This window comes from Emys orbicularis, chromosome 16 (genome assembly GCF_028017835.1).
Source record: "Emys orbicularis isolate rEmyOrb1 chromosome 16, rEmyOrb1.hap1, whole genome shotgun sequence".
In the NCBI taxonomy this organism is placed as follows: Eukaryota; Metazoa; Chordata; order Testudines; family Emydidae; genus Emys; species Emys orbicularis.
The window spans coordinates 9,350,699-9,363,918 of record NC_088698.1 but is presented as its reverse complement, the minus strand read 5'-3'; the positions used below and the strand labels follow the sequence as shown (position 1 = coordinate 9,363,918).

The 13,220-nt window shown below is 50.5% G+C and overlaps 1 protein-coding gene across 1 annotated transcript in view; it reads left to right on the top strand.

Annotated features, from left to right (window-relative positions):
* Positions 1–13,220, top strand: part of KSR2 (kinase suppressor of ras 2) — a 277,818-nt gene that overhangs the window by 117,320 nt on the left and 147,278 nt on the right. The window contains exon 5 of the mRNA XM_065417851.1: positions 3,378–3,559. Coding sequence (XP_065273923.1) covers positions 3,378–3,559 — 182 coding nt within the window. The remainder of the gene's footprint in view (positions 1–3,377; positions 3,560–13,220) is intronic.

The window sequence follows — 13,220 nt, the reverse complement described above, 5'->3', positions numbered from 1 at the left end:
GCTCCTCAGGACACAGGCTGGCTGCAGCAGCCAGTGAGGCACCTTCCTTCTCCCCACCCCACGGGTTAATATCCATGATTCCAGGCCAAATCCTGAGCGGGGCTGAGCACCCGCAATCCCGTTGACGTCAGCAGGTGGCGTGAGTGTTTCACCCCGTGCAAAGGCCCCACCTGAAGCCCGTGTGCCAGTCGAGTCCCGTGCTAACCCTGTTTTGAGAGCTGAAGTGATGCCACGTCCCTGGGCTGACTCCCTGCACTGGGTGAATTTCACCCAAGGTGCTCACACCACTCAGGGTCTGGCCCTTTATACCCCCTTTGCCCTCCGCCAGTGCACACTGACTCCCCATCAGTCCTGGTTAGACAGTGCCAGGCAGGATCTAATTCAATCAGACAAGCTAGCAGAGCGGAGAGAAAAATCTGTATCTTCCCTCCGCCTCCAAGAACAGCTGATTGTGACTGGGGAGCCCCGAATCTTTGGCCAGGGCACGGCTGGCTAAACTGCCCACTTGGCCGGCTTGTGCCCTGCCTCAGATCAGTGTGTGTGGGGGGGTGGTGCTCTTTGGGGCACCCACATAAATGGGTTTATGGACTGGCCTCTTGCTTTGAAAGTTGGCCCTTAGCCTAGAGGCCCAGTGGAAAGTTGTATGGACTTCTTCATAGTCCAACTGCTAGCCTGGGGATCAGGAAATGTGGCTTTACCAGACTTCCCGTGTGACTTTGGGCAAGTCACTTTAGCCTCCCTGTGCCTCAGTTTCCCTTCTGTACAATGGAGACAAGAGCACTGGCCTGCCTCCCTGGGCTGTGGTGAGGAAAGCCAAATTAGAGGGTGAAGCGCTCAGACATGACACCAATGGGGGCCATCACTGCTGGTGTATTAATTTAGATGGCATAAAAGAGCCAAATGCGTTAAAGTAACCCAGGCACTGTCCAGCATTAACCAGTGTTAACTAAGGTCTGAGCTTTGGTATACATGAGCCCTCAGCCTGCTGAGTGCCATGGCAAACACACCATTGAAATTCCTTTTAACCTTTTAGTGAAGACCAAGACAAGAAGGAAAACCAGTTCCATCATTTGAAATGTAAAGTACTAAATAAGACTCTCATTGCACCGACAGTCCTTGTTCCCTTTCCCTCTAGTTGGAGAGAGTTTTGGAAGGAAAAACCCCTTGTCCGACCATCTCTTCGATGGCATCAAAGATGGGACTAACTGTCGTTTAGGGGAAAAGAGAAAGAAGTTAGTTGAGATGAGCTGTTGCTGCTGTTGAAGTCTGATCCCATTTCGTCCCAGCTGGTGGTTGGGATTTAGTTGGAGCTGAGAGGGGTGGGAAGGTATCATCTGACCTGGTTTGGTCAGGGCATCCCTCAGCATTAGGACGAAGAAGGTCCAAGATCCCAGGAGAAGGTGGGGGTAGCCACGATGGTGAAGCTCACTCCAGTAGCCTCTGTCTTCTTCTTCCATCATTTCCCTGCCAGAGTCTCTTTCTTTAAGGACCCCAAAATGGAGTGATGGGTGGAACAGCCCATCCCCTTAGGCCTATGTTGATTTCATTCATTAGTTTCTGGTTCTACATCTTCTGTTTTTATCAGGCATGATTTCAACACAGTCCATGGATTATATCAGTAGCCTTTTGGTTTAGACAAATCCATTGTATCTCCCGTTTGTGCCTTTTCCCATCAACATTTATTGGAGGTTATTGTGACACTTTATGAACTTTCACACACTTTTTACAGCTGCGCTCACAATTAGAGTAAATGTGTAGGCCCCGCCCAATTACTACAACAGAACCTCTGTTGTAGCACAAGGCCAGATCCTCAGCTGGTCTAAATTGGCATAATTCTACTGAAGTCCATGGAGCTGCACTGATTAGCACCAGCTGAGAATCTGGTCCCGGAATCATCATCTCATTCATTAACTTGCCAAACTGGGCAATACATTTTAAATTAACTGGAATGGAAAGATGTTAAAAGACTGCAAAGAAATTCCAGTTGAACACCATAGGGGCAGTAGAGCTCTTGTCTCTCGACTTGTCCGTAAAACAGTCAGCCTATTGTTGGCATTATATTAATGATAAATGATGCCTGTTGTATGTGTGGCCAAAAAATCCAGGAGGAGATTTTGAAACATGCCTAAGGGATTTGAGTTCCCAGTACCCTAAAGGAACGGCAATTGGGTGTCTAAACCCCCTAGGTAGCTTTGAAAGTCTCAGCCCTAGGTTTACTGGCTCCAACAACATTTGTATATCTGTCTGTCTTAAGGTTTTATACTGCCGCCCATCACCATGGTATCTGGACTCCTTCCATGTTAAATCAATAGCATGAGCAAAGTTCCTAGTGCACGTCATGGTGTCTCTGGCTTCTCTCCTGCACTGGGATATAAACTCTGTTTGGGATGGGGTGATTTTTTAAAATTCATTTTGTGGATTTGTGAGGCTGTTTTCAGGGTTTTTGGTGGGAGAGGGTTTGGGTTGGTGTTGATGTGTCATTTTGGTGATGGTAGATAGACCTTACCAAACAGGAAAGTTTGGTACCCAGATTTGTGCACAGAAAGACCCATTTGCATGGGGAGTGCAGCTTGGACAGGCATAGTGGATGTGTTTTAAAAACAAACCTTTTGTAGGACCAGCTTAAGCACCGAGTTTTGAAAACGTAGCGCAGGAGGAACAAGCTGGTAAGAGAAGATATTTCCAAAATTCTCACTCGTCAGTGCAGACTCCTGATTGATTTGTTCCTTTCCAAGTCTTGACTGAAAGCGGGTTTGAAGAATGAATTATGGTGAGGCTCCAGTACCCCAGCATGGCATCACATTTGTCTGTCACAGGCACTAGAGATTTTTCAGGTAGCAATTGAGTGTAATTCCTGTAGGATGCTAAAGATTGATGGTGCCATGTAGCGTTAACATGCCGTAGTTTCAGAACTGTGAAATGCAATACGGACTTAGCAAGGCTGGCGTGTGAAGAAATGATGTGATTTTTATTAGCTTGTGTTACCATGTGGGTAATAATAGTTTGCATTCACACAGCACCTGCCATCCAAGGATCTCAAAGCACTTGATAAACACCTCTACTACTGTAATGTGGCTTGGAGGTAACTGGGTCTGACTTTGGAAATGGGATCTGGTTCAGCTCATTATTAAGATGAGGGGCCACATGCAAATATGGATCTGAGCCCAGGTTTGGCTTTCACGGCTTCCAGTGTGTGAGGACATGGGTTCGGGCCCATGTCTTCCTGTGCTTGTGTTTTAGTCAGACACATACTAGTGTTTCCCTGAGTGGGATACCTGCTTGCTGGCACTTCTTCCCTCTCCCCTGTTTACCATGAGAAAACGTATCCTGTTTCCTTTGCTGCTTTTCTTCATTTTTTCTCCTTCTCTTTCCCTTAGAGCCAAGAAAAAGAACAAGCCCCTGAACTTAAAGATTCACAACAGTGTGGGAAGCTGTGAGAACATCCCCTCCCAGCGCTCTCCCCTCCTGTCCGAGCGCTCCCTGCGTTCCTTCTTTGTGGGACACCCGCCTTGCATTCCTTCCACTCCTCCTGTCCACGTGGAAGCCACCTTCTCAGCGAGTAAGTCAGACCAGCTCAGAGGGGAGCCTCTGCTCGGGATCACGTGTCTCTTTCCTTGACGGCTCGTGGAGTTGGGCACCTGTCGCGCTCCACGGCTGCTCAGGTCGGCAGGGAGGCTCCAGGATTCTGTTCTGTAGCCAGTCGTAGCTCAATGGCTTAGAAAGCGTTGGGTACATTTCGCTGGCCTGTGCATTTCTCTCATTGGTTTGGCAGAGGGAAACTTGTTGCTCTAAATATTGACGGTGATCTATGAATAGTTAGAATGAAGTACACCTCTACCTCGTTATAACGCTGTGCCCGGGAGCCAAAAAAATCTTACCGCGTTATAGGTGAAACCGCGTTATATCGAACTTGCTTTGATCCACCAGAGTGCGCAGCCCCGCCCCCCCGGAGCACTGCTTTACCGCGTTATATCCGAATTCGTGTTATATCGAGGTAGCGGTGTATGGTGTGTGTGTGTAAATATATATATATGCGTACATGTGTATAAATATTGAGGTATTAAAGAGAAGTGTGGGTATATAAAATATGATGACAGACACAAATCCAGCCCTTACTATAGCCCCAGCCATAGGTATGCATTTCAGTGCAGGTTTTGGAGAACGGTTGCTCTAGGCCCTGATTCAGGAAGACACTTCAGCACTTTGCAGTGGTTTTCAACCAGGGGTATACAAGGTCTTTCAGGGGACACATCAACTCATCTAGATAGTTTTACAACAGGCTACATAAAAAGCACTAGCAAAGCCAGTACAAACTAAAATTTCATACAGACAATGACTTGTTTATACTGCTCTATATACTATCCACTGAAATGTAAGTACAATATTTCTATTCCAATTGATCTATTTGATAATTATATGGTAAAATGAAAATGGAAGCACTTTTTCAGTAATACTGTGCTGTGACACTTTTGTATTTTTATGTCTGATTTTATGAGCAAGTGAGGTGAAACTTGGGGGTATGCAAGACAAATCAGACTTCTGAAACGGGGACAGTAGTCTGGAAAGGTGGAGAGCCCAAAGGCATTGAAGGATTAAAGAAACCTGTTTCATTTTGGATATGCTGGTCTCCCATGGGATTGCTGCCAATTCTGGCTCTCAGCTTTGAACATACAGGGCCAGTTTTTCAATGGGTCTCCTTTACTGCACCATAAACCTTGTCAGCAAAGACTGGCTCTGTGTCTGTGACTTGTTTTGCATACAGATTTTTTCAGACCCTGTCGAGGAAGCCCCCAGCAAACTTGGCCCCTGAGGTAAAAGGTTTGGAACAAACTGTATTGGGTCAGTGTCTTTTTCAAATTTCTTTATACACGGTCTGTTTTCTGCTTCCATTGATGCTAGTGGCAAAAAACCTCCATTGACTTCAGTGGGAGGACTGCCCTGTTTGCAGTGCCCATAAATAGCTGGTATCAAAGCAGGACGTACTGTGTTCCACGCTGCTGGGCTACTTGTGTCCATTCTGCTGGTGTTCACATGGCAGGGGGGCGGGTGAGTGGGTCGCAGGTGGATGGTTAGCTCTGGATCCAAGGGGAGGGGAAAACACTTTTAGATCCTGACCCTTATTTCCCGGCCCCAAGCCAGAGTTCTGGTTAATTTTGGAGCTTTTGAAGCTTTTACAGCCCAGCTGTGAATATAAAGGTAAGTGGAACCCACCCATGAAATGCAGGGAAAGTCACCGGAGAAGCAGAAATCATACATATGCCAACTGCAATGGATGTGTAAATATGGCACAGGGCCTGACACTTACTTACTGACTCTTTCTAGTTACTAATGTTCAGTTAAGCCACGTTTCTCTAACTCTTTGTGCTCACCTTTTACTGGCTCATCGCTTTCTCCCCTCTCTCGCTCTCTGTCCTTTCCTTTTTCTCCCTTTTACCTGTTCTTTTTACTTTGCGTTCATTTTCTCCTTTTTTCCTCCTCTCCAGAGGCTTTCTCATTCCTCCTCTTTGCTTCCTGTTTTCTTCCTACTCTTCATATTTTGATCTTCTTATTTTGCCTTTCTCTGCTCTCCCTTCTCGCTCAGTTTCTCAGGGCACTGGGCAGCGCTGTGAAATGTTGCTTGAACAAGCTGTGGCATCTCCCATGGCATTGCAATCCTTACAGACACCCCCTCGCCCCCAAACAGATCCGCCTCTGACAATATTTCCACCAGGGAGCACATGCCAAGGAGGGAAGGTGCCAAGAAACTGGCACCTAGATACTGTGGTATTTGGCGCCCTATAAATATCTAAGATAGAAGAAATGTGATCTGGAGCAGCTGGCCATGGGGTCTGTGCACATAAGCCTGTTGTCCTTTAGGCATGTTGTGGTCGGGGGTGGGTGGTACTGTACTGCTGTTGGGTAGAGGGACAGATCCACAAAGAACTAGGCCGTGGGTCAATGGAAAGTATCCCTCAGCTAAAAGGCAAGCTGGTCCGGTAAGTCAGCTGTAGCCATACTTTTCTCCAGAGAAACTACACTCCCCCTCCCCATAGGAAGCAATGCAATCATCTGTCTCCATAAAAAGCTGCTTCTATCCATGCAGCCAAAAATAAATGGACGAAGGGGGAGCGTCTGTGTGTGCTCTCTCCTTGCCCCATTGGCATGAGGCCTCTATGGGTGAGAGGCTGATGGAGCAACATGGCAATCAGGAGGGACAGAATTCAGCATGCAGGGGGTTAAATCTTCAGTGCTGCACCTGGCAGATGACACACACAGCATCTCCGGCTGCTTTTAATCAAAGCCGCAGCCTAATCCTCCAGGCAGGGCGCTGGGAATTTACCAGGCATTTTCCTGGCCTGGTTAGATCCAGCAGATATCTGGGTATTGCAGTCTGTCGGGTGTTGGGAGTGCAGGGACCCCGTGTCCCAAAGTCACAAGGCAGCGCTGTTGCAGGCATGGCAACAGCGTGGGAGAAAGCTCAGGATCGTCAGTTTATTTCAGACACCACAACCTCGGTTTCCCCCCCCAGTTACAGAGAGAGAGCATCTTACCAGTTATTTAGCATCCGGGGCTTCCGCTTCATGTAAAAGGAACGGGTGCCAGGAGTTCCGATTCACTCCTGACGAAGGGAAGGGAAAGTCACGGTTTGAAGCCCCCTTGGGAGGCAGGGGGGGATCTGTCGGCTTCAGATTCCATAGGTAGCTGCAGGACAAGAGGCCTTGGGAGCCTGAAGCCGCCACTCTAAGTGACAAGCACGTGATTTCCAAATGGACTCCCAGACTCTCTGCGCTCCAGATCAGAGAAGGCAACAGGTTATGAGTATGTGGGGGTTACTTAAAGCCAAGGTGGATTAATTTAAATCAAGGCAATTTAAAGCGGTGCTTTGTAATTCACTGATTGTCTAGAGAAAGGTTCCTTCTCTTTGGTTGATAAAACCACTGAAACATGTTGATGTACAACTCAATAGAGCTTTTACACTAGATTTGGTACATGAGTTTGCTACCTAGGAGGGTACGCCATAACTGTATACGTTTATTTAAGCAATTATATAGCTTAGTATTTTCACATTTTGATTGATTGTACATTTTTTGTGTGTGTTAGAGCATGGTGAATGATGTATTGCTTATTTACTAGATAATTAGCTTTTTGCTCAGGATTTGTGTCAAGCTGCATTAGGACGGTAACTGGAATTTAATTAAACTCTCAAAACCAGCATACTTATTTTGTATTTCAATGTTTTAAGAGATTGTAGTAAGTTTAGGCCTTAACATATTTTGTATTCGATTCAGATTTCATTTTAAACAGGTTTATTTTTAAAAAGAAAAACATATGATCACTTAAATAACAAAATCAAAAAATAAAATGTAAATAAAAGAAACCAATTTTTATTTTTTTTAAATCATCAATTTTTATCCATCCTGCTTTAACCTTTCCTGCTCCCTCTTTATTCTCCCCCCTCCCAGCAAGCATAGTCATCCAATGGTAACGCTTTCAAACCATTCCCATAATTTCCCCTGGAACAGTCAGAACTCCAAGTGCTGGGCTCATCGGACCTGGAATGCAAATGCCAGAAAGGCCTTAGGTGCAAATGTCTCAGTAGCTTGAGGTTCCATTTCCTTTTGCACGGGAAAATGCTCGATCTGTTTGCAAATCGAGTGTGAAAAACACTTAGGAACTCATCCTGTCTTGTCAAGCTTTGCATTGTCCTCCTCTGCTTGGCCGGCATTCTCAGCCTTGTCTGCCTGCTTGTCCACTTCTTGCACCTTGGTCCCTCCTTTCACAGGGCCCTCAGTGCATGGGGCCACCTCCCTCAGCTCGTTTGCAAGGAACCCACCTTGTCTGCCTTTTAGTCCCTCAGAGTCTCACTTTTGCCATGCTGCCAAACTGAGTTGTCTGTCCATTGCCTATTGTCCTGCCCTGTTGTCTGCTCCTGTCTCTCCTCAGATTTCAAAGGATCATCCTCAAGTGTTTGGAAAGCACCCAGCATGGAGTGGATGTTACCTTAAACAAATAGCTAACGATACCGTTGTCAATCACAGCAGCTTTGCAAAGGATCAGCAACAGACTCCGCTCCCTTCCTGACCCGCTCAACTAGCACTGGTGGCCACTGGTGTTCTGTTCTTATCACCATCTAGGCCAGACTCGCTCAGAGCTGAGTGGTTAAAGACGCTGGCGTCTTATCTATCATGGAGCTTCCACTGTTGCCAGCAGCAGGAGAGCTGCACCGGGGAGTATCGCAACAGTGGGGAGTGTTCAGAAAACGCTCAGTGTGGCTCCTGGGATGCAGCTCCCCTTCGCTCCTTGGGACACACGAAGACAACATCTGGGTGAAGAGCTCGAGGATCAGCTTTGCAGGCTGCCTTCAGAACCGGAGCTTCCTTTGAGGCCATTTATTTGCGTATGCTGTACGTCGGCAGTGTCATGACGCAGTATGCCCGGCTTCTCGGCTTATGCCCCAGCACGGCACCTGGGGAGAGAGTATTGTTCACTAGCTGGAGAGCAACCCTGCAGCCATGGCTCTCTTGGCCCTCCTGGGAAGCAAGGATCTTGTAATCCTCCCCCCAAAGCATCTGCCTTCTGAAATGGTTCGAGATTCAGCAATCCATTCCTGGCATCCTCCCATTTCTTAGGCTGCCGATGGGACCTAGCAGCAGCGCTGTGGGCTGGCGATATTATTTATAGAGATATGTCCAACTACCTGACTCTTAGTGGCACAGCTAGGAGATTTGCCTGGAGTGAAGATATTTTTATGTATTGCTATTTCCCCCAGCGTCAAACCAATGTATCTTGCTGCCCAGAATGATGGTGAGTAGTGGACCCGAAACCAAGCAATAAAGGCCATACTCAGCAAGGCATTGGTGTGTCTCATTGCATTAGGTTCCCTTATGCATCAGTGTTGGGTTGCACCATGTGGTGGGATAACCTGATGCAATGCGGCATAACAGGAATGTGACACAATGGGATGTGATGGACTAGCAAATGCCTGACCATTTTCTGGAGCGGTGGGGTTTTCTCTTCCCCTTCTGTCCTGGCTGGTCATCCCCTGACAGTCTGGGGTGTAATGTTTGCATGAGCAGAGCATGGGAGCTGTGCCTAGTCTGGCAAATTATTCACAATGGGGTGGTGGCTCTTCACTGGTGGATCTCGCAGTCCACCCTTTACCAAAGCAGTAGTAACGTTAACATGTTACACATTTGGGGGGAGGTATAGCTCAGTGGTTTGAGCATTGGCTTACTAAACCTAGGGTTGTGAGTTCAATCCTTTGAGGGGCCCACTTAGGGGTTGGGGACAAAAACAGTACTTGGTCCTGCTAGTGAAGGCAGGGGGCTGGACTCAATGACCTTTCAAGGTCCCTTCCAGTTCTAGAAGACAGGATATCTTTATTTATTTAACACGTTTAGCGCCAACCCTGTTCTAGGGGCTTTACAGACAAGATCCCAACACCAAAGATCTCGCATCATGCAGACTCCTGGGAAATTGTCAGCTCCACAGTTTAATTTACACTCCCCCCACTCAATTGATCTTAACACCCTTTTGGAAGAAGAACAATTGGAGGCAGTGTGGTCTAGTGGGTAGGGTGCTAGACTGGGAGTCGGGAGACCTGGGCTCTCTTCTGAGCTCTGCTGCTGATCTGCTAAGTGACCTTGGGCATGTCACTTCGTCATTCTGTGCCTCTGTTTTTCTTTCCCACCCTTTGTCAGCTCACAGTCTAACTACACAGAACACTTTGGCCAGGGTCTGTCTGTCTGTCTGTACAGGGCCTACTGGAGCCTCTAGTTGCCACAGAAATACAAATAACATTTGTGAGCATACTAGGGACATTCCTGCCTTTCACCCCCTTACCCATGCCAGGAGAGGTTAGTTGCTTCCGCTCACTCAGCTGTCTGCAAATGCAACTCACAGGAACATGTTCTTCCAAACCTCGTCTGTTCAGCTTTTCACGCCCCTGATGGTTTTGACTGTTTGGGGGTAATGACAGGAGATGGGATGTGTCCTGCATTTCTATCTATCTTTGCCTCCTGAATTGCCTAAAAGGGACATTTTTCTACAGAGCAGGCAGCCAAAGAGCAGTGACCCAGCAGAGAGGAGGTGACTGATCATACAAGGGGACTGCACGGCGCCAGCGAGGATGCCAGCAAAGCCAACAGCTGTTCTCGTGGGGGAGAAATACATCCCTGCTCCACAGTGCGGAGCGATGCCTTGCCATTCAGTTGCTGCTGCTGAGCCTGGAGTTACAACTAGGGGGTGACTTCAAATAATCTCCACTTTCCAGAAAGCTCTTTGACACCCCCAGAAAACAGACGACACGTAGACAGCAGCCTGATGATCGGTGTCGATCCTGAGGAAGGCCAACAATGGCCTCATTTGCATGGCGACGAAGCACGCTGCTCACCACCTTTCCTGCGAAACGAGCCGTAGGGGGCATTAAAAAGAGAGTGATTATCCGGTGCAGTTTAATGGCGCTCGACACTGAGGGTCATTATGTCGGGGAGAGGAGACAGGCTAGGACACACAGCGCAGAAGCATATTTGTTTGGGAAAAAAGCATCCTTGCAGACCAGCTCTCCTGGCCCTGAAGGGTTTGTGTCTGTCAAAGGCAGCGGTTAGGGGTGGCATTGTCCTAAGGAAGGCACGTGTTACGTCCACCCCTTCAGGGCATTCTGTATACCCCCTTGTTCTGCCCAACAGGCCTTACTTCAACCTACCTAGTGACATGGCCCCCATCTCTAAGCCAGCACCTCGCTGTCCTTAGCAAATCACTGACCCTGGGAATCGAACCTCAGTCTCCAGAGTCCCCGTCCAGCCTTAACCCCGAGACCACCCTTCCTCCCAGCCTTCATGCATCTAATCCCTTGGTGGTAACAGCAGGCTCCTGAGGAGTGTTCACCATGCTCTTTGCTCCCCTCTGAAAGGCAGGACTCAAACCACATCCTCAGCTGTTGCCTGTAAACAGTGCGTCATTTGTGCTAGGCTAGCCAGGGCTGAGCCCTGGCACCTCTGGGCTCGGCAGTTCCTAGCCCCGGCACCTCTGGGCTCGGCAGTTCCTAGCCCTGGCACCTCTGGGCTCGGCAGTTCCTAGCCCCGCTACCTCTGGGCTCGGCAGTTCCTAGCCCCGGCACCTCTGGGCTCGGCAGTTCCTAGCCCCGGCACCTCTGGGCTCGGCAGTTCCTAGCCCCGTCACCTCTGGGCTCGGCAGTTCCTAGCCCTGTCACCTCTGGGCTCGGCAGTTCCTAGCCCCGCTACCTCTGGGCTCGGCAGTTCCTAGCCCCGGCACCTCTGGGCTCGGCAGTTCCTAGCCCCGCTACCTCTGGGCTCAGCAGTTCCTAGCCCCGCTACCTCTGGGCTCAGCAGTTCAGGGCCCCGGCACCTCTGGGCTCGGCAGTTCCTAGCCCCGGCACCTCTGGGCTCGGCAGTTCCTAGCCCCGGCACCTCTGGGCCTGGCAGTTCCGGGCCCCGGCACCTCTGGGCTTGGCAGTTCCTGGCCCCGGCACCTCTGGGCTCGGCAGTTCCGGGCCCCGGCACCTCTGGGCTTGGCAGTTCCAGGCCCCGGCACCTCTGGGCTCGGCAGTTCCTGGCCCCGGCACCTCTGGGCTCGGAAGTTCCTAGCCCCACTACCTCTGGGCTCGGCAGTTCCTAGCCCCGCTACCTCTGGGCTCGGCAGTTCCTAGCCCCCCAGCACCTCTGGGCTCGGCAGTTCCTAGCCCCCCAGCACCTCTGGGCACTGCAGTTCCTAGCCCCGCTACCTCTGGGCTCGGCAGTTCCTAGCCCCGCTACCTCTGGGCTCGGCAGTTCAGGGCCCCGGCACCTCTGGGCTCGGCAGTTCCTAGCCCCGGCACCTCTGGGCTCGGCAGTTCCTAGCCCCGGCACCTCTGGGCCTGGCAGTTCCGGGCCCCGGCACCTCTGGGCTCGGCAGTTCCTGGCCCCGGCACCTCTGGGCCTGGCAGTTCCAGGCCCCGGCACCTCTGGGGTCGGCAGTTCCGGGCCCCGGCACCTCTGGGCTCGGCAGTACCGGGCCCCGGCACCTCTGGGCTCGGCAGTTCCTGGCCCCGGCACCTCTGGGCTCGGCAGTTCCTAGCCCTGGCACCTCTGGGCTCGGCAGTTCCTAGCCCCACTACCTCTGGGCTCGGCAGTTCCTAGCCCCGCTACCTCTGGGCTCGGCAGTTCCTAGCCCCCCAGCACCTCTGGGCCTGGCAGTTCCTGGCCCCGACACCTCTGGGCTCGGCAGTTCCGGGCCCCGGCACCTCTGGGCTTGCTGCATCATTTATGAATGTAAAAAGATTGCTTGAGCCCTGGCACCTCTTTCATTGCGAATGAAGCGCTGCCTGTACGGGTCTGCTCTTACATACCGGGAGACTCCAGGGCAGCACGAGCACTGTTGGACCCAAATCCACAGGGCCTCCCTTTAGAATTTGGACTCTTCATTTCACTGTCCCTTCCACGGTCCCCCGTCAGTTGGGGGACGCCCCACCCAGCTGCAAGCAGAAGCTGCACGTTCATCGGGTCCGAAAGCCACTTTTCCTGGGCTCCGTCCTATTAACAAAAAGGGTAATTCCGAAATCTCCCTGCATGAACCCCCAACCTAGGCCTTCTCCGTAGGGTTCCTGCTCTCAACTGCTCTGCCCCACACCCTCCCATCCTCTCCCACCCCCCACTACATACCCACCCTACCTCTGATCAAGCTGCTGTGTTAGTGTAGCCGCGACGGTGGGAGGGGCTTGTTGCCCCGAGTTACGTACCTGTCTGAGCCGTATGTGGGCTGGCTAGCCCCTCCTGCTGCTTGTGCTGCCGTGGCTACACATTATTTTTAGCGTACTGGCTCAATCAGAGCTACCGCAGGTATGTCTCCTCGAGCTGGGAACTGCATCCCCAGCTCCAAGGGCAGATGTACCCACCACAGTCAGGGGGAACCTAATGAGTCATGCCTGCCCCCACCCACTCAGCAGCTCCCTGCAGGGATCCAACACCACCAAATGGAACCCTGTCCCCCACCCCTCAGGGGTTACACCCTCCCTGTGAGGAGGGACAGGGAACAGTTTGTCCCCTACCTCTTCCACTGTCCTGCTAAGGAGGCGTGTTGATACAGGTCAGCAGCGAGGACCCTCACAAATAGCTTAGCTAGAAGTCAAGGGTATTTCTCTGTTTTTTAGAAGACTGGTTTGAAATGCTTGCTCTGTGTGTGCCAAGGAATTACTTGTTTCAGCAGCTTGTACAGGTGATTACTGCCAGAAAAAGGCATTGTCA